Genomic DNA, 22666 nt, shown 5'->3' with positions numbered 1-22666 from the left:
AAGAAATACATGTACACACATATACATATGTATATGTATGTATGTGTACATACATATATGTGTATATATACACATACATATGTGAACTACAATTATATTTTCTGAAGACATGTTAAAATAAATATGCTCATTAACATATTTATTATAAATAGGTATGAGGGAACACTCTTAAGGGCAAAAAAAAACTATTTGAAGAAGTGTTCTGTGATTTTTTTAGAGTTCCAAATTCTCCAGAAAAGGGGTGCCTGGGTGTTGCTTTCAGCCTGATTCACTGCTGTATCTTGAAATCAGAACCGCCCAACCTGGCAGGACCAGGCTTGTATGGATTTGGGGATTCCTCCAGGTGGGGCCTACCTTGCTCCAAGCTCAGGTGTCCATACATGTCCTGCAGCTCGGGCGGGGCTCCCCCGACATAGACCGGGGAATCCACCACCAGTGGTTGGGCTCGCGACTGCGACACACGTTCCATCAGTCCATTCATACTCGCTGTTATGATGGGACCTTCCTTTTTAACGATCACTGTATTCCACGTTCCATCACAGTAGGACAGCCCCAGCCATAGATCCACTTGTGTAAAAGTAACACTGGTATTTAACCGCAGGCTCAATATTCCACTCTTCAGTTCCGTCTGCATTTCATAAGACAAAAAGAGAAGAGGAAGATGAGAAGGCTGCGGAAGGGCCGTTTGGGAGAGAGTAGAATGCCAATTTCTTGAAGAAAAGCAACAAGTTTCCCTGAAAGCACTCTGTGAACATGTTCCACTTTGTTCTAAGCCAAGCTTAGCAGTGTGTGATGAAGTACATTGCAAGCGTATAAGTGAGGTGAAGAATGTCGTATTGACAAAAAGTCGTCACTGGTAATGATTACACAATGTGATGCAACATTGTGCAGGCAGAAACTTCTGGTGGGTACGACACAGGTAAAGACTAAACTCTAGCACATGTGACAATGAAGAGAGCAGAGCAGTTTCAACCATCATTCCATTTTTGAGTTTTTAGAAATTGAAAAGATACTACTTCACATATCAATTTAATTTGGGAGAAAATGTGACAAGACAATAAGAAAATGAAATGTCAATGCTGATTAAGCTTATTTTAATTGGTCGGTGAATTCAATTTCAAATTTTTAAAATGTGTTTTGAGTCACTATTTCAGTTTCATTATTCTAAATCCCTAACTAACATCATTGCCTCTACGTGTTGTCTTTTAGGTCGAGGTACCATTTTCTAATATGAATGTATTATGACCAAATTTTCATGGTAAAGAAAATGCCTACAATATGTTTTCCTTCAAAATGTTACATGATGTAATTACTTTACTTACTATGTTTTTATTTTGTTAGACATCAAATCAATGACCATAAGATACTTAAACATGTGAGGTCATGTCAAATGAAACAATTTAAGTAATTCCAGATAAAAATTATTAGTTTTACTGTGTAAATATCTTTTCTGAGCAGTACATCGGGTAAGCAGTTACTCATTCATCTATCCACTCATTTAATAAACACCAAGACCCCTGCTACGTTCCATGAGCCCACTGCTCTAAGATGAACCCTGTCCCCACGGATGACACCATCTAATAGCAGAGGCAAGTGTGTGGGGTGACCGATAGCAACGTTGGGATGGTGTACAGTGAGAGCCCCCTGGGAATCAGAAAGGTTTCAAGTAATTGTATAAGTTTCATGGGGGATCATCCAAGCAGGAGATTGACATATCCAATGATATGGGGACACGTACAAGCTCATAGGTTTAGAAAGTGGTACCAAGAAAATCCAATTTACTACAATGTTAACACCTCATTTAGTTAAACTTGGATCTGACCATTTTAAAGTAAATTTAAGTCAATTAATTAACATACGGCAAGAAAATCAGGTCCATCTTTGTTGTAAATGAAAAGAAGCAATCCATTCAGTTGGTCTGTCCTGAACTTAAAGGAAATCTCAAAGTCCATTCCACCATGAAACGTGTATGGATCCAGTTCCAGGAACCCTTTAAAGAAAAGAATATGTACATGTTAGCATGTGCCAGCATTGTAAGGGGTCATAAGATCCCCTTAGGATATATACTGACATTGAGAAAATCTCTCACAAAGGAAGATGCAAATCAATGTTAAGAAATACTCATTGTAATGGTGCAGAAGTGGCAGAACTTGATATACCTTTCAAGGGGAAGCAATTTACTCTTTCAATCATGGATACAATTAAGAATATTGCTGTTTTATATAAGTATTAACAATAAGGAGTTGTATTAAGAGAAACTCTGAACAATGACAGTGATAAGAAAAGAAAGAAAAAATGCACAGATTATGTTAGAATTTAGTTTTCTACAATGAAGGTGGTTTAAGCAACTTAATAACTGACCAACTTAGTTATAAATGTAGGAGGCAAAGGTGGGCTTTTATTTGAAGGACAAGCCAAGTCTGCCAAGCTGCCATATTGCCCTCTGCTTCCTCACCCTGGGTGGCTGCCAGGCGGAGACTGCAGGTGGGCACATGCCAGGGACACTGCAGCTCACTTTTGCTGCAGCCTTCGGAGCAATGGCAATAATGGTGGTTATATTCTCTAGCTTTCCTTAATGACCTACATACCCCATTACAAAGCTGACATTTTACTTTGAGAAACATGGTCCATCCATACAATGGAACAAACAGATATTTGTGGATTAACCCGGTAACTCCTTTGAAACATTTAAGTAAAATTGAATAATTTTAAGTAAAATGAATGACTTACAAATGGACATCTGTGACACTATTACACGTACACTGAAGGCTACCGTGGACCACTAGAGATCTTATGCATGAATATATGAGTCTTACAGTTTAACCACATATTCAGACTTTGAAAATATATTTATGTGCATCATGGCGTAACTGGGAATTTCTGTGATGCTAGATTCGTATGAGGTCAAAGTAACTGCCCAGGGGAGATTCAGTCATGCCCTGGATAGAACATACCTGCAAAGCCACAACCAATGGCTGATTTAGAACTTTACCTGTTCCTAGGAACTGGGCTCCCTCTTGTAATGATGTGGGGCACCCCTCCCAGCTGTTGTGTACGTTCATTTGTTCTTCAGAACTCTGCCAAACCAGGGGCTCCCATGTAGCAGATGGCTTGTCATTCTTCATAAAATACACATCCTTAAGACAGCCCACGAAACCCTTTTGGACTATGTCTGCGGGAGTTGATACATATCAATAAATACATATGGTGAAAAAATGCAGTTCAGGCCATTTTATTTGCAATTCAAATAAAAGAAATGGGCAATAGCTCTCTGAACCTATTTACTGCAAAGCTCTTAAGGAGTCATATAAACACCATTCGGCCAGCTATGTTAGGTAACAATTATAATGTTTAGTCTGGTTCAGACCCATCAGTTCTGTGGAAACAGATGTTAATGCAAAAAATCTTGGTTTTATAGTATTAGCAAGACTATTGCTTTTTGAACTGACGAGGAGATTTCATCTGCCACTAGTCTTAAAAATAGAAATGCTGTAACAAGTGTTAAAAGTAAGATTTGAAGGAAGTGTTTCCATGATATCTATAGTTTATAGGTTAGTTCCCTCATCCTTATAAACCAGTGTGTTATATAAGTAAATCAATAATGTGATCTCCTTTTTTAGGGAGGATAATGTCTTTTCTGCCTAAGATTAATTTCCTTCATGTTGGTTTGTATTCATTTCACCTTACAGTCAGTTTTTTTTCTTTTGTCCTAAAAACAAAGGAACTAACTTTGTCTAAGCCTCAAACACAGCATTTACAGCTTTGGATCGGAATGGTCTGATCAGACGTCGGCACCCTCTATTGCGGCGAAGACCACATTTTTACCCATCTGTGGGCATCTCAGGACTGGGGTGGAGCCTGTCACACAGCCTGTGCTCAGGACATGTTCTTAACTCTACGTAGAGGGAAAACCAAGCTCATAGTTTCCCATTTCTGTGCTGTTTTATGTTCAAGTTCAAAATCTCAAAAAAAAAAAAAAAAAAAGACACATGATGCTAAAATAACTTTGAAATTAGTATAATTCATTTAAGCAGAAGTGTAATGAACTCCTTTTACGTATCAAGAATTAAGCACTAAGAATTTTAATGCAAGTAACATACGGTTCCTTTAGAAGAAACTTTTAAAAGACATGTTGACGTATTGATACAGGACACACAGCATGAGACAGGAAATACCACTGTGATTCATACTTGAGAAGAACGTCCCATGCGGCTCTTCTATATTTGGGTGACAACATATCCCTTCTATACCCATCGCAAACTCACCCACATCCTTCCTCAGGATGGCGCTGGCCCGCGGCAGCCCTCCTACAAACACTCCCGTGTTCTCCCCAATAACAGTGCTACCGTTCAGGGCCGCAGAGGAACCTACGGAGAAGGAGAATTCCAACTTCAGCTGGGTCATCTGTTTCTAATTTAACAAATGATTAAACCCTACACTGTGCTTTTGGGACACCGCTCTTTCTCGGCTCTCCTCTTACCTCAGTGACTGTCCCTGGTTAGTTATCTTCACTGGTCCTTCCTCACCACCCCCATCTGGATGCTGGGATGACTCAGACTTCCTCCCTTCTCTCATCTCTTCCTTTCTCCACCTACAAGGATGCCCTGAGTTCTCCAGACGGATGAATAGTGGGCTGGGCACCTGTGCAAACTACCAGGGCCAAAGCTCAGAAGGGGCCGGGGTGTCTGATGGCATTGCAAAAGGATGCAAATCTCCTGTTAAAATATCTAACTCCATTCTTCTTTGGGAGGAGAGGGACATTTTCAGAGCCCAAGCCCCTGTAATTAGCCCTACTTGCATCGGGACCATTGGCTGTAAAGACCATCTGAGCTGACAACTCCAATCTGTATCCCTAGTCTGCAACTCATCTCAGAATTCAGACTTGTATGTCCAGCAAACTGCCTGCATCTCCACTGGAATGCCTCACAGATATCTAAGACTGAACACCTTCAGACTGAACTCTGAACATCTCTCTTCAAATCTGCTTTTCCCGCTGTCTTGCCCACCTTAGTTACGGCAGCTACATTCTTCCAGTGGCCCAGGCCCCAAACCTAGCAGCCATGCTCTGTATCGGGGGTCAGCAAACTCTCTCTGTAAAGGGGCAGGTAGTACGTATTTTAGGCTTTTTAGACCATCCAGCTCCATGCAGCTGCAGACAATACACACCAAGTAAATACAGTTGCATTCCAACAAAACTTTATAAAAACAGGCATGAGCTCCATCTGGCCTACAGGTGGTGGTTTCCCTGCTCTACCTCAATCAAATCCTTTTAATTCAACATTTCCAATAGCTCCAGATTTCTCCTTATATCCAAATGATTTCCCTGATTCAAGAAAACATTTCTTGCCTGAAGCATGGTCTCCATGCTTCTTCTACTCTCGCTCCCCTTCAAATGCATCCTCATAAGAGCAGCCAGAGTTCCTTTTAAAGAAAGAAGTCATATCATGTCACTCCTCTCTCAGAATTCTCCAATGGCTTTCCTCTTTCTGAGTAAAAGCACACAGGGCCCTGTATCATATATCACTAACGGTCTCTCTGAACTCACAGCCTGCCACCAGCCCCACACCCCCTTGTTACCACACTGGCCTCTTTTTGGTCCCAAACATGCCACATATGGTATGGTCCCATCTCAGGGCCCTGGAACCTACTGTTCCCTTGGCTTGAAACATCCTTCTCCTGAATATTTTCCTAGTTTTCCCTTTTACTCCCTATAGGTCTCTGTTCGAATGTCTCCTTATCAGAGAGGCCATCTCTAACAGTCTTTTATAAAATCAAAACCACACACACACACACACACACACACACACACACACACGCACACACGTGCCTTTCCCTCTTATCCTACTTTATTATTCTCAGCATATACCACTGCTACTTGTTCAATGTTTATTCTATTCCCTGCCCTTCTCCTACCTAAAATGTAAATTTTGCTCTTTGCATCCAGAGTTCTTAGAGCAATGCCTGGCACACAGTAGGTGCTCATTAAAACTCCACATTTCCTAAATGAATTAATAAAAGTGTGCATCACCATACGGATACTGTAACTGTTTTATAATTGCATGAGGATGATCGCTAGGGTAGGACAGAAAGGATATTAAATGTAGAATTGCAAAGACAGGATATATGTCTCAAGAATGCTGCCTACCAACTGTGTAAACTGAGAAATCATTTACCTTTTATGAGCCTCAATTTCCTCATCGCTAAAATGCTTCTAATAACTGCTTTACATATTTGTCTGCTGGAACTCAAAGTAACATGTAAGAATCTAAGTGTAAGCCCTTGCAAACTGGAAAGAACTGTACAAGATATGAAATTGCTACTGATGACTGCCTTAATTTTGCTTTACTGAAATGCTGCATAGATGAGAAAATGGTTGCCAAGACTTCATTTGAGGAGCACCCCCAAAGCAAACTAAACAGCAATTTAGATGAAATTGAGTGGAGAGAAAAGTGCAGAAGAGATATAAACAACAGAAAGGCATGGCAATATCAGCATATCAATAGAGCTGTCTATATACGAATATATCCATTGGCCGAGGAAGTTCTTACCTGTATACTGTCCATCGAGTGTGATGTGGCCAAAAGCCTGATGCCTGACAGCAATTATGTCATGCCACTTGCCATCACTGTATCGCTTACCATCATCATTAGTGGTGGTAACTTCCACCGATGACCCCTGGAGGGAATGAATGAATGAATACATATGTTCACACAAACATACACCGATATTTGTATATTTGTTAAAAACCAATTTACAAATGTGAACAGAATCCTGATACAAGCATCTATTTCAAACAGAACTCAAAGTTAAAGCTGATGTCTCACATCATTCTGGCTTTTCTGTGACGTGCCTCTGGTGACACCGTAACGCTCACATCGGAAAAGAGCTTCTCTTTGAAATAAGAGTTTCTTGCAAGTACACTTGGTTTTTGAGTACATACAATCATCAGAAAGGTAATGAATTTTCTACTCTAATATTTCAGATTTTAATTTTTGGGTCAGATATTAAAAAAGACAAGAATTTAAAACCAATAATATACCATCCCATCAATCTTGTCTTAAAGATAGGAAAACCTCAGGGACTTAGTTTTTCTTATCTTCATTACACTACTGCTAATGAGAAGGAACCAAGGTCCACATTAAAAATTAGCTACTTATTAAAACACTGCCCGTAAGTGTTGTGGTTAAACTTAGTACTCTATGTTTTGGCGTCTAAAATCTAGCATTTATACTCTTGCCTAAAGTAACAGTATCACGGTTAAAAATGAGTTCCTAAGTGGATACTAGGAAATGGCAGATACTGAGAATAGAGATTAGCAAAACGAAGTGAGGGTAAGGAAAGAGAGTGAAAAAGAACTTTCCATCTCAGCACTTTATCACCAAGAGAACACTTTTTCAGTATACCATTGTTAGCACAGTGGTACTGTTTTTAGTGTTAATGAGCAAATGAGACTAAATGAAAGATATTTCACCTTTGTCGCCATCATTTAATACCACTACTATCAAGGAGAAAACAACCAGAAAACTGCTCTAACCCTTCTAAATGAACAACAACAAAAAAAAACACACACACAAAAAAAACTTTTTTCTTTCTTAATAAAGTTGATTTCCTTAGCAATAATGAACGTCAATCCAATATCAATTCTAATAACCCAAAAATAAGATCAGGTGAAATATTACAAAATATTGTTTTACTCACTTGGGATGTTTCACCAAACTACTAATTTTGGTATGCTATTTTTCAAAAAGATAAAACTGATAATCTGATGTCATACGGCTGAAGATTTATATCACAAAAGTGCAATGTTAATCGTACCATTGTAAGTAAGATTCTGTTTATATTTCTCTAGAATAGCTCCAGCGATGCAACATGTCCATTCTACACATTTAATTGGCTCCTGTCAGGCCTCATACAGAGCATGACAACATGTATGAGATGCAGAATTTCATATTACAAAAAAAAAACAAAACAACAGCTTTTAATTTCCCATGAGTATGAGTGGGTTGCTTCTCACATGGACAATATCCCAACTTTTATAGACAACGCAATCAGCTCGAAAAATGACCATTTGGCACGTCCATTTTCTAGCCCTTGAATTTCCGTAGGTTGACTCTCCTTACCTCTTGCCTGCTATCTCTTTCCTCTGTCTACACTTTTATTTTCTTCAACCCTATTTCAACATTTTAATATTTTACAAACACACATTTCATTATCGTGGTTTAATAATTAAAACCAGAACTGGTGTCGTGCCCAATTAATGTGCCCTGGTACCATGCCCATTAGTTTTTCCATTAGTGAATTCAACAATACTAATGGGATTACTAGCATGGATGCTAATTGGGCGTGACATAAGAAACTGGCTTACTTCTTAGCATACCCTTGCTAATGATGAAATTAATGAGCATTTTATTAAATGCTGTCTCATCAAAGTGTACTTAGTTAGCGTTAAAATTGTTACAAACGACGCTGCATTCTAAAGATCAGGTGTCTGACGAAGTGGTTCTTCATATTATGTTTGGCAACAATCTGAAGCATTAATGGTTCTCTACATCAGAATGCATTTCTTGGAGATAAATTCAAGAACACAACATACAGTCGCGGTACTCCAAATGTGCTGTATACTTAGAGGAACTGAGCATATAATTCTCTGATGAGCATTTTGAGAGACTTTCTCCCCACCAATGTTCAGGGAAGAATGCTGAGATCAATTCTGGTGCCACGTTCTTTCCGTTTGGAAAATATCAGGTGTGTTAAATAACTGCTATTCAGAATTGTTGGGAAGGTGTTACTTTCATAGCTGCCTTCTAAGTGAAATCTGAATGTTATATGAAATTTCCTGTTAACACCACTGCACAGGAAATGTTTAAACGATAACCACCAGTCAAGTTATTATTGGTCAATCAAATATCTGATGAAGTACATTCAAATTGAAATTAATAAAACAAAGAGTGGAAATATTACAGCTATTTGTTAGAGACTTAAAAAAATACAACAATTAAAAATTGGAGTAACTTTTCTTAACTGTGACTCTTTGCAATGGCTCCAAGCGTTTGGTTCATAATATGCAAACACATATCTAATTTCAAATATTATGAAGACTACGTCTCCTAAATATGTATTCATTGAATTTACTGGATAGTTGAAAGGGAAATGAAATACGTTCTTACAACTATGGCCTCTATGTATGGAATGCATTCATTACTTACATTCATTAATATATTTTAAACAACAAAGCACACAATGACCTTGTGTTATTGTGAAACTATCGTATTTCATTGTGCAGAATGTGCTCCTGTGTATAACGTGCACTCAGGTCTTTGGCCCAAACTTTCAGGGAAATGGAATTAGTACTACCCATGTATACCACGCAGCCTTATTTTTCCCTCACAAATTTGGGGAAAAATGTGTGCATCATACACAGCAAAATACAGCATGTGTTAGACAGTTACTTTAAATCCCTACAAAATGTTCTTTACAGAATTCAAACTTTAATTATTTTGAAAGGATTCAGGAACAGTCATTTGAAAATAACCACTGATAAAAGTCAAAGTATCTAACAAACTGACAAATTAAAACACGTAAGAATTAAAACTGTTAACGAATCATTAAAGCGCTGAAAATGATACCCCAGAAAAAGGGCAATTTTCTTCCATTATCAATAGTATTTTACCAGTAATCATCAAACCATGGAGTCAGCTAATCTGTCAACAGACATCCATTTATTGAGCACCTACTATGTTCCAAGGACTGTACTGAGCCTCCAGACTATATCTGAGGACAAAATAGACCGACTTTGCCACCACTGGATTGTACAGCCAGGTAAGAAAAACACTAAGCAAACAACTACTTGTGTGAGTAGTACAGCAAGGTGTTCATTAGATAACCTTGTCTCATTTAAAGACACAAGAAAATGGGCTTAAAGTGGTACCTAAATTATTTAAAATAGAAATAATCTGGATGTCAATAGGAGGCATATTAAACAAATGTATAAGCTTCTTTAAACCTGGGGTAGTGCTGATTTTGTATGAGAAGCTGTGTTCATATGTCCACCCAAAAGGAGAACAAACAATGGAAGAATATTCCAAGTTTTTTCCACTGCTTAGTTTCAACAATCTGTGGCCTTGCGTTAAGTTAGCCAATACATCCCGTTACGCTGCACTGGAGTCTCAGCTCCTCGGTGGTGAGGCATGACTTTCCCGGCTGGCTGGGCTCGTTGTTTCATACATAGGTAGCATCAGGACCCGTGAACTGAGTGTCATGTATCCGATTCCATATCCTCAAATACATCCCACGGCAACCCTGCTCAACCAGTACCTTACTTTCTTTTGAATACATCGACTGTCACATTCCTGAAAACGCAGGTAACTTCTGCCTTGTAGAGAGTTATTATTCCAGATAAAAATGCACTTGACAAGCACCATTCAATGCTCCCCATTCTCTGGCTCCTCCAACTGTTGCCTCCAACAAATTGATCAATACTTGATTGGCACCTACCAACTCTGTGCACGGGTTAGGGTTTGGGTGCAGCACAGGTTGGGGACAGAGCAACTGGAAAAGCGAATGGCGGTGGAGGGTACACATTACCTGCAGGAGAAGGGTAAGAGGGCAGAAATGATGGGCAGTGCCCCATCACGGCTTCTCTATGGCTTCCCCAGGCTGGCTTGGCTGTCTGATCATGGAAAAGGAGACTAGAAGGATGAGAGGGAGAGCGTTTCTCCTGGCAGCCATTCTCAGGATCCCAGTGACAACACTGTGGCAGAGAAGTGAGGCATTGTGTAACCCCTTTACCTTCCTATTCTGCGGAGTCGTAAGGGATCACCTTCTTTAGAAAGAGTAACACCTTTGAAAGATACAGCAGCCGTGCGTCAGATCTAGTGAAATCATTTTTGGATTAATTCTGCAAGGATTTTGCCCTACACATTTGGAGTGTGTGTATGTGTGTGTGTGTGGGGGGGGAGTTTATTAAATACTCAAAGTCTGTGAACAACCTGTGGCCCGTGTCCTATGACAAATGTCGCTGGGGTGGGAATGGTCATCTGGAATCATAGTCACAGACACCGGGACAGACAGTGACAGAGGCATGACCAATTCTAAGTGGAAGGCAGTGTGAGGCCACCGGAGCACACTGCCCTAGTCCTGTCATCCCTGTCCTGTCCAACTCAAGCAGAGACTCTGTCCTCCAGTCGTAGGACAGGGAGGTACAGGTGAGGAGGCGGCAGGAGTGGCGTTTTGTTCATTTCTCTTCTGCACTCCCAGGGCCTGGAGTACAACACATTTTTAACAGTCGTACTGAACAAAATTAACTAAAGTCAATGCCAGTTCTATCACTAAGTCACTGCGTGACTGTCTTCATCTAAAACAGGGATGAAAACAATACTTACCTCAAGTGGCTACTTCAAGAAGCAAATAAGAGAATACACATGAGCCCACTTTGTGGACTTTAAAAGCGCTATGAATAAATGGTTCTACTGCTAAGGGTTCTCTCCATCTGGCTTCTTCTCAAACATCTTCTCATCAGGTTGAGGGGGAAAGAACAAGGCAGATGTGTCTTTCTGCTTGACATTCTTCTATTTCACTATATGGCTTCCTTTTTTTAATGATTTTTGTTGTTGTTGCTGATTTTTACAATTTAGCATTTAACCTCTTTTGCTTCATCTTGTGAATTGGGATGTTTTGGGATATTTTCTCTTTGTTAGTAATTAAGTTCTTTTTTGACAATATTTAAAATCAAGACAAGAAGACACTAACATAATTATTCCCTTCTACACCCTCCACTAGGTCGTCTTTAGAAACTTTTAAGTAGCTTATCTTTCCCTCTCCTTCACCTCTTAATCATTTTAGCATCAAACAATTACTAGAGTTTTCTTTTGTTTTGCCTTTGCTGTGTGTCTCTGCTATTTCAAAGATTCTCTGGCACAGTTAAATACATTTCTAGTCACTCTGTCATTAAATATTTAAGTTGAACTTAATATTGCTGGCTTATTATTCTCCACTGCTTCTCCTCTTTATATTTCAGAATATTCATTTTTATTTTTTAAATTTTCCTTTTGGTTAGAAGTCTTGCTGAAATACGTCCTTCCAACACGTACACAGATTGGATTTTCTCTGAGTCTCTGGATAGCAACAAGTATGTTTCTTTCATGTTGAAAAGCACTATTGTATTGGAGCTGAAATCATGGTGTTTGAACTGGTTTGCCTGGGTTTCAGTCTTGGCGTACTCACGGATAAGCTGTAAGACTTTGGGAGAAGTAATTTAACTGTGACTCAGATTTTTCATCTGTAAAATGGGAACAATAAGAGTAGTAACTATCTCATAGAGTTGTGAGAGTTGTAGAGAGAGAAGACTGAGAATAGAGGTCCCATGGAAGCATTAGCATTACGTAATCTTGACTGGAACTTGATGAGCCCTTTCAATAAATTTCTAATTCTTTCGCAAATCAGACATTCTCTATTTTCTATTTCATTATTTTCTCTTGTCCTTCCTTTTCTTGTGCATGTGTTTTCTGTTCTCCTCTTGAATTCCTTCTTACTAATATTAGTAGCGTCCATCTTTCTTTATCTTTTCCTATTTTTGTCTTTTGACCTACGAATGTGAGGCTCAACCCTGTCTCTCCTCTAATTAATCTACTTAAAGGCTTCAAATGAAAAATAATATTTTCAGCTCTGTAATGTAATCAAGTTCAGGGTGCTGGTTGTTTTGTTTTTATTTTTTTCAATCGCCATCTACCCTGTCTTCTTCCTTAGGTAGCTGTGTCTTCTTCCTTTCTCTGTGGATGCTGGATCTGCTTACGTGTGATGCTATTTCTCTTTTGCTTACTCGTCACCCACCTATCAGCATCCTTGAAACCATTGTGCCCGAGGACCAGCCAGGCTCCTGTTAAAACACCAGGAGTAAGCTTTTCTTCCCTTGGTCTTTCCAGTTGCCAAAGCATGGCTTCTGGAGCTTCTTAAAATAAGGCAGGAGGGCCCCAGCCTGCCTCCTGAGGTCCCATGCAAGGAGCCTGGCACGACGGTCAGACACACCTGGTCCAGCAGGCCCTGCCTTTCCTTTCCAAGGTGAGGGGGTTCCCAGGGGGCATGCCGCTGCGATCCTCTCCAGAGCTCAAGGCCCTAATCCCTTAGATAGAGGGCGAAAGCATTGCCAGCTTTACCAGTGCAATGTAAAACATTTGTTTGGCATAACTGATGACGTAATCAGCAGTTTTAAGGTGAAAACCTGAGGAAATGAAAAGTAAAAAAATCTCTGACACGACCTCACTCATTTAGGAATTACTCACAGGCCTGATGCAGCGCCTGAAGTCCAATGAAGGCCACTCTTCAGTGGGCTCCCACTGCCCTTAGGAAAACATTTCCATCCTCACAGTTGCTTCCTAAACCACTTAGTCACTGTCCAGCTTTTCGACCCATCACTTTTTCTCTGCGTTCTCTACTCTGCAGCCCTATCAGATTGCCCAGAATGTGTCGAATATTCCATGTTCTTGTCTACTTGAGCCACTTCACATCTGCTGGTCGCTCTGGGAACTTTAGTCCCGGCACCTCCCGTCAGGTCCCATCAATATGCCCCTGTCCTGCCCTCCCTCCAACACATGTCCTCATGTACAGACATACGTTCTGGGCCTGACCAACTTTTCCTCCTCGTTTTATATCTTAGTTACATATCACATTGTCAGAGAAAACTGACAACTAAGAAGAGAAAGACCCTTCATTGTATGCTCCCATAATACCCAGCATCTCATACTTCTCTTTCCTAACATTCATGCATATCTGAGATAAGGTTGTTTTTTGTTGTTGTTGTTGTTTTTTGTTTTGTTTTTTTTGTTTTTTACTGAATCCTACAGAGATTATTTCACGGGGGCATGGTTCTATTTAACTCTAAAACTATTATAGGCCACACTACTCAGCACAAGAGTACCAGATAGGCACTTAAATAATTGCTGGTGATGAGAGAGAGAGAGAGAGAGAGAGAGAGGAAGGGAGGGGGAGAGAGAATAAACAGAGACACAATTTTGCTCTCAAGGAAAATGAAAACAAGTCTATTCAAATGCATTTCAAAGTTTTCATCTTCATTATAATGCAGCACGTTGTTAATCACGTAGAATCTCAGCTCTGCTATGTTAGCTGTGGGCCAGTCACATCACTTTTATTAAGTTTCATTCCCTTCATTGGGAAAGTAGGGAAAATAATAGCAGTGCCCTCCAAATTCCTGGTGAGGTTTCAATGTGAAAACAGAAGCCTTAGTGCCGGGCACCCAGCAAACCCACCAAAATCTCAACTCCTACGATTACTCCTTTACCTGAGGATCAAAAAGAAAGTAAGGACGTCCATTCTTCAACTGAAGTGCGAAATACTCCTCCTGGGTACCAGGTGACGCCGCAAAGACGATCAAACCTTCAGGTACCCTTGTGCGGAAGCTGGCCTTAACACCTGGTGAGACAAGTACAATCAGCAAATCGTTGCTGAGTTTTGTTGATTCTGATAAACGCACATTTACTTTCATTATTATTTATGATGCAGCGAGTACAGTCAGGGAGTCATACACAGCATTGTTCGGGGACCTCAGCCATTTGGTTTTAAACAGAACCCATTATGAATACCAACCTGTACTTGGAAACTCGAGACTGCAGACCCACTAATCAATATATAATGAAGTTGAAATGTATGCAAAACTCATTGAAATAAAAAAACATGGTGTCAACCCAAAATTGGATACTCTGAGTGAAATAGTATCAGAGTCATAAAAATAAATGTGTTTTTTTTTTTTTTTGGACATTTTTAAAGAGGGGGGCCTTGTTTAAAATAGTTATGAAGTTTAGAGAATCAGTCCAGTAACAGAAGGTAAGATCTGGAAAGACCTGCTATGAAGTGGCCCATAGAGTTAGTTTTCCGACACCTCATTTCGTAACCAAAATGTCTCCTGTCATCACTGTCCTAGACACACGATGCTCTTCCCTCATAGACATTTCTCCAGGATCAAGAAACAGAGGCTGTTTGCAATGGTCACACAGATGTCTTCCCACTGTCAGCAGATGGCCCCACCTCCACGCTAGCTGGTAACCCCCTTATTCAACACACAGTAGGGAGCTCTGTGTGGAACGCATTTCACTTAATGCTCAAAAACTCACAAAGAATTGTAAGAGACGTGATCTTTGTTCTCAAAGAGTTCCCCAGTTTAGTTGGAAAGATCAAATGTGTGTATTGTAACAGACAAATCATATGATGACCATCAGGAGCTCAAAGCATACATGAGGATCAAATAACATTTCAAGAGCACAATATGGAATAAGTAATGAACACTGCGTTGAGGAGTGAATCAGCTGGCCAGAATCATGAAAGTCTGAAGGAGAGAAAGCCCCTTCCAGGCTGGGCTAGTAACAAAAGTCCTCCCTAGGTGGGGGGATTTAACCTGGATCACTAGTTTGCAACTTCCTCAGGAATCACAGGATTCACCTTTCCACCCCCAGTCCACTTTTCACACCCTGCTAGGAACCATGTGACATAGCTACAGCCTCAGGTAAGAGCTACTTAGTCCTGGGACAAAGCATGCTGTTTGACTCACATTCTACAGAAAATTCCAATTGAATAAACAGAAAGATAGGACTCTTAGTTCTGGAAAAAAAAGAAAAAGAGATAAAAGATGCTTCATTAGACTACTATGTCAAATTGGTCAGAGATTTATAAACAACTGCTGAAAAACAACACAAATTAAATATGTTAATACACTAGTCAAGGTATATTTTGTATGGAAATTAACTGGGGTATGGAGAATGGAGTCTTGATGCATAAGCTCCTAAAATTAAATGACACTCTTCACATAAAATCGATGGATTCTATTACACAGCTATTTTCTTATCCTTGCTCTCATAAAGAAAGCAAAAACCCCTTGGTTTCATTATCAAATATTCCTTCTGCTTCATTCCCATCCAAGCCAATTGCTTGCAATGGATTTCTAGCTGCCTACATGGCACATCAAGGAATGTAAAATGTTTCAAATAGAAGCAACGGTAGCTATATAGCTTAATTTGAATTACACAAGTAAGTCCGAAATTGGAAAAGTTTTGTTTTTGTTTCTTTTTACTTGACTGCCATTAGGTGGTGCTAAAAATGTCTGTATTTATAAACTATTTATGGCTAACCATCCCTATAAATAGGTGAATAGCAAAATCTTCAATGACTATACTTGACAAAATAACATCTGAAAACTAATCGGAAAATATTATAAATGACCTGAAATTAATGCCCAAATGGCTAACTCTTTATTAGAGAGTGCCAGAGCTTTGTTATATATTTAAACATATGTCTTAATTTTTGTAAATTAAATTGTTTTTGAGCTGTTTATCACAAAAGAACTTGGGAAACAGTAGATCAGCATTTTAAAAACTATAATACATTGGAATTATAGAGTAGGATAAAAAATAGGCGAATAGTAGAGAGAAAAAAAACACAAAACTAAAGAGTTTTACTACGTAGGAATTTTTGGGAAACTCTAGTGAATCCTAACCTTTGTCAAACAAACAAACAAAAATATCTCTTTCATCTTTTGAAATAATTCTCATTTCTTCCAAGGAACAATTACAAACTGTGGTCATTTGACTATCACTGTTATAAAGACTAATCATGCTTTACAATCTCCAAATGATAAAGCTACAAGGAAACGAAACCACCAGATATTTTTTGAAACACAGGTATTTTAGGGCTCTTATCTCCTTCACAGAAAGGGCCTCAGGTTCTTTGCCTGTAAATGAAGATATTACCTCAGATGACCTCTAAACCCTACCAGCACTGTGTGAATTTATAAGTTTATGAACTTCAATTTTCATCTAACAGCGTTTTCATTCTGACTTCATTGCAAAAGACTTCTCAAGTTGCTTAATTTCCTTTCCATTCCTTATGTGTAATCTTGCAACCATTTTAAAGCAAAACATTTCCAGCATTAAAAGGAGATTTGGCCTGGCATTTCTGGGAGATACCATCTACAATAGATGGGTTAAAACTGAAATCTTATTCTAGTTTTACTTTGTATTTCTAGGATGAATACTCAAGTTAACTTATTTTATAATAGTTCTCCATTTGGGTGTTTCCAAAATTGTTTGCCATGGTTTTTCTTTTTGTTATTTTTAAAGTTGATTTGTTTGTCTTTATTATTGATTTGCAAGTGCTCTTTCCATATTAGGGGTATTATTTCATTGTCACACATGTTACAACCATTTACTTTCTTTTTTTACAGATTATCTTTTAAGTGGTATTTTTAATATAAAAATGATGTTAATTTTTATGTTTTAAAAACTTTTTTTTTTTTGTATAATGGTATCTCCCTCCCTTTGCTTATATAATTAGGTATCCCAACTCAGAATTTGTTACTTACATTTTTCCTGTGCATTTCCTATATTTGTATATTTAACATAAATTCCATTTGGAATTTATTTTGACATATGAGGTAGGGTATATTTTAGCTTTTTTTTCCCCTAGATATTTAAACATTTACTAAATAATACATTCCAGGAGGCAAGAAGTTAGTGTTATTTAATTCTGCATTTCCAACACCCTGCACAATGGCTGGCACATAATAGATGTTTAAAAATATTTGCTGAATGAATGTTTAATGATTGCAATCTCCTCTTAGTTTATTAAAGTATATTGTCTTGAATGAGACTCTGTACTTTCTATTTTATTCCACTGATTTTTTTTCTGTAGCAGAATGCCTTATTATTATTTCATAAAATTTCTAATATCTGACAATTTATCCTTCCTCTCAGTATTCTTTTCTGTTTTTTAACTACCCCTCAATTCATTCACTTTTAACATTAAAATGGTTATAAATTTCTGTTTTTTCTTTTATTTAAATTGATCCTGCAAATATATTTTTAATTTTATATAAGATTTTATATATTTTATTGCCAGTGTGAATAAAATCATTTTAGATTTGTTATTGCTGAGTCATAAAAAAGTAGTCATTTATTTTTAACCATCTTATTGCAATATTTGTAATAGGTTTTGGTGTTCCTTTCTTTTTTTTTTAACACATTTTTTTTTTTCTGGGAAAAAAAGACACAATAACTTTCTCTACTCTTTTCCAATAGTCATACCTCTTATTTCTGTCTTAACACATGAGCTATATCTTTCAGAATATTAAATAACAATGTAGATGACAAGCACTATTGATCATTCCTGAGTTAATAAGAATTGATAGAGGTTTTTGGTTTTTGGTTTTTACCATGAAGTCGAATGGTGAGTGTTCGTTTGCCCAGTTATTATCTATTGTTTTAGGTTACTATGCTTCTAGTTGATTTTTCACACACTTTTATTTCTTCTCTCAACAGGTTTCTTGAGTTACTGTTCTGTGGAAGGTAGGCAGAGCTAAACATGACTGTGCTGCATCTCAAATATTTAGGAAACATTAGGCTGAAAGAGGTAGAAAGAATTCCCCATGGAAGCACCACCAATGCAAACACTTCATTATCATAAGCAATCAACAAGTTAGATGTGATAAAATGCAACCAATGTCATCAAACACCAGCTTCAATGGCCTCCTCTTCTGAACAGCTTTAATCTTAATTACAAATACAGAACGATAGGCCTAAATCACATGAAGTTTTGGGTAAAAATAGATGTATTTACATAGCTGTATCTATATCTGTATCTTACCCATACAACAGTCCATCCATCCATTTCCAGATAATGCCCCCAAATTGCTCTTGCACATCAAAATATTTATATAATAATTAACAGAAAATCAGTATCTCAAAAGACGAGTATAAGAATGATAGCTATTCTTAATCAAAATGCTTCCACCATCTAATAATTATAAGTTGTCATTCTTCCTGTTCATGTATATAGTGTTGACTGTATTCTATGTATTCAATTCTAATCACCTTAGCAGCCATAATGTTTCAGCTACTACATAAATATGCTCCACTTTGAGCTCATTTTATAAAACTGTTGTGTATTGACATCACGATGGCCTAAAATATGAACTGAATGCTAGTTCATGACAACTGAATTGTGAATTGTTATCTACACATAATACTTAACTATTTTATAGAGCAAGAGAGAAAATTCAGCATGTATTCTGGCTTCCTGAAATAGATAAAGTTTTCCCTTGGCATCTTGTAAAATGGTTGGTATTTTAACAAGAGACTCTAGTAAATGAAGTTTAGGCTTAGGTTAAAGAAAATTGCCAGTTATGAGAATACCCTTTAACAAAGTGACTTTGTATCATTATTTGCTTTGTTTCAATAAAATGTAAAAAATAACTTTTCGATATATATCTATAAATGTATCAGTTCCACTTTCATGTTTTATACCTCAAAGAAAACCTAGGTACACACATATGTACGTAGATATACATATGTAATTCATACACAGAGTTGCAAATTTATATACATACATTTATGTACATATATTTCATGGAATTAAATTTATATTGATTCAAATTGAATAAAATGGATTTCAAAACTTTAAATATACTAAGTATACGAAGTGTTTTATTTTGTAAAACAAGTATCTTAGAAAAACAATCAAATTCCACTCACTTGCAGCATGCGTACAACTGCTAAGTGACCTTGACCTTGGAATTATTTCAGTTTCTTTCCTGTCAAGTCTAATGGCTGACAGTGTTCAATGACCCCAAGCAGCATTAAAGGAATCTGCTTTGGGGGTTAAGACGTCTGCTTTGGGAGATCTACACCAAAGCTTCTCTGGTAACAATCACAGTGGGTCCCAAACAATAGGACCAATAAGAAAATGTATTTCGGACTTCTTTGGAGCCATCTAGGTTCACAGAGATGGAATAAAAACAATTTTTCTTGTTGTACTTTCAAATAATATATTGTTAGCTCAAGATGAACTTAACTTGTCCAGTTCTTAGTCTGATATTTTGAAAATAATGCTATAATCCCTTCATGGTTCTTATATGGAAGGATCCTGTCTTTAAGAGTAAGGGAACCCAAGATGAAGGGGCTGGCTATAACTCCATCGTTGTGACCAGTGAAAAACAAACAAACAAATGAAAAGCATTCCAAGGGCTTGCAGGCCTCCCATAGATCAACACTTAATCACCAGCTAATTTTGAGTATGCTGGAATAATCACATCACACTGCCTCTCATGTAAATAAGACAGTGCCAAGAATGGGGAAGAAAGAATGAAGGTCCGTCAGATCTAATGTAGCCTCGTCATGAAATTCAGGGCCAGCCAGTCCATCCCGATTCTAACCCCTTTATCTTGCTTGTCAGAAGTAGGGACAGGGGAAGCCTGTCAGCTGCCTACAAGCACACATGGTCTTTGGTAGTGTTCTACAGACACGGCAACCATGCTTTGTTAGGTATCAAGTGGTTTACTACAATGGTATTTGGGGGACTCTCCAGAGAGAAAGAACATTTTACTAAAAGGGAGCAGTCTTCTTCCAAGCCAAAGAGTATCTAAGCTATAAATCTGATCAACATTGATTATCTCCCAAATTTTGTTTCAAAAATACTAGGATTCCAATAAATGCAGGTTGAATAAATAAAAGAGTAAAACCCCACAATCCTTTTATTAACCCATGCTGTTGCAGAATGGCTGTTCTTATCACCAAGCAAATCCTTGTATGTAACTGAGAACACACTTGCTGCCACTCAATTCCATTTTATTTAGTTCTGACTATTATGGGAATTGAGAATACACGGGCACGGTAACAACGCATACATTTAAATTCGGTTATTAATTAATTCCTAATACTTTATCACGACACTAACCTATTAGGTAAACGCACTGCAGTAAAAATAAGTCTAACTTGTTTTAAAAACCACTCAGAGAAATGTTTGCCTGTGCACAAACATATTTATGAACAAACTTTTTAATGTTTTAATCAGTTAATGTAATTGCATCTCCTCTCAATTAAACCACTTAAAATATATTAACCATGTTTGGAGATCATGTCGAGAAGGGAACAGATTAGAGCACAGAAAGGAACTGACGGCATCTACCATGTACTGAAGACAGAGCCCAGGGCAGGACGTAACCCTCTCGCTGGCTAAACAGCAGGCAGCTGCCCAGCCTTCACCCTCATCTCCAACTTTCAGCACTGCGAGAGTTAAAACAGTACTTAAAAAACAAAATGATTCCTAAGGTCCTCCATCATCTTGCTAAGACAGTTCTTTGCTGTCACGCCAAAGAAAAGGGAATCTGGTGTTTGGCTTAGTGGTTAAAAATAGATGCTCGAGCCAGACTGCCTGGGTTCAAATACCAGCTCTAAAACTTAATTTATGTGTGACCCTGGGCAAATTATTTAGCCTTTCTGTGCCTAATTTCCTCATGGATAAGAAGGGATTATGAGAGGTTCTTTTCTCTTTCACAAGGTTCTTGGGAGGATGAAATGAGTGAATATGTATAAAATACCCTGAACCGGCTGACCCTATATAAGTATTAGCTATTATTATTATTATTAAAGTTCAGTGAATTTTGCTTGCTTTCAGAAGCCCTTGATGTTGTGTTAACAACAAAGGGTTATAGTGTAGCTGTATTTTACACATTACAAAACATAAAGCTTGTAACTAGATACACCTTGGATACCTGTACAACTTCCAGAACAGATGGGGTCTGTAACTCGAGTGATCTCAGGGCTTCTCTGTGAAAACAAAGCCTCAGCATCTGACCTCACCTACGCAACCTTCTCAGAGTCCAACTTCTCAGCAGCGCACAGTCCTTCCTTAAACAGAACCGCAGTTCTGTGTCAAATCGTAGTATGTTCTTATTTCAGAAATGCATATTGAATGTCTCCAACTGACAGCGCACATCACGGGGAAAACCAATGAGGAAAAGATGTGACAACGGACCCCCCAAGAGTTTAGAGATCATATTTGTGTTTTTTTTGTTGTTGTTTTTATCTTTAGTCAATGTGCTTCTTCCTGGCTTTCCCAAAATCCAGGCACAAAACCACTCCTGATTTCCCAATTCTGCTGTGATATCTCTTACTAATTATGATACCACCCTTTAATAATGAAGGCACCAATGCGTCCTTCCTACCACCCTTCAAGAACCTCAACGACAGGCCCCTGAATTATATCCACAGACAAAAAGCAAGGTTCTCTACACGTATTCAAGTCTTGGCTGTGTTCAATTCAGGACACAACAACAACAACAACAACAACAAATGTCTCTTTTCTCGAGTTTTCTGGACCACTGATTAGAAACACTGTTAACGGTAGAAATAGGATAGGATATACGAGTCTGTCTAGCTTCATAGAAAAAAGGACTGGCCATGTTCTAGAAAAGCTGGTCATTTCATCACAATATAGAAATAACGACTAGAATATTGTGGGGCACATATATTCTGTTCCATTTCATGTATCTCGATGGTCTTATATGAACTATTCCAAAACAGCTTACTTATAAGAAGATCTCCAAAACTCCACCACTAAATAGTCCAGGAATCACTAAGTAGTCAATTATTCACTTTGGTAATAGCCTGATTAAACAGTTCTCTAGTACACTAAAATCCGCAGAGGTGAAATAAAACACTAAAGGCAAATGATTTTACCCAACGGTGCCTTTTCTGTGTTTCTCGATCCTCCTTTTAAAAATAAGTCAAAAACTAATATATTTCAGTACAATTTAGTTGCTTAGTTTTGCACCAGCAGTCTAATATAACATTATAAATCTTTATATAAAGATGAGTTTTCCTCTAAATAT

The 22666-nt window shown here is 38.1% G+C and overlaps 1 protein-coding gene across 1 annotated transcript in view; it reads right to left on the bottom strand.

The window, feature by feature from the left end:
- Positions 1-22666, bottom strand: part of USH2A (usherin) — a 582349-nt gene that overhangs the window by 350204 nt on the left and 209479 nt on the right. The window contains exons 21-26 of the mRNA XM_074316330.1: positions 14294-14424; positions 6549-6675; positions 4266-4367; positions 2993-3172; positions 1860-1990; positions 355-628 (exon numbers count right to left, since the gene is read on the bottom strand). Coding sequence (XP_074172431.1) covers positions 355-628; positions 1860-1990; positions 2993-3172; positions 4266-4367; positions 6549-6675; positions 14294-14424 — 945 coding nt within the window. The remainder of the gene's footprint in view (positions 1-354; positions 629-1859; positions 1991-2992; positions 3173-4265; positions 4368-6548; positions 6676-14293; positions 14425-22666) is intronic.

This window comes from Rhinolophus sinicus, linkage group LG12 (assembly GCF_036562045.2).
Source record: "Rhinolophus sinicus isolate RSC01 linkage group LG12, ASM3656204v1, whole genome shotgun sequence".
NCBI classification, from domain to species: Eukaryota; Metazoa; Chordata; class Mammalia; order Chiroptera; family Rhinolophidae; genus Rhinolophus; species Rhinolophus sinicus.
Note: the sequence above shows the minus strand (reverse complement) of the source record. Positions and strands in the feature narration are given on the sequence as shown.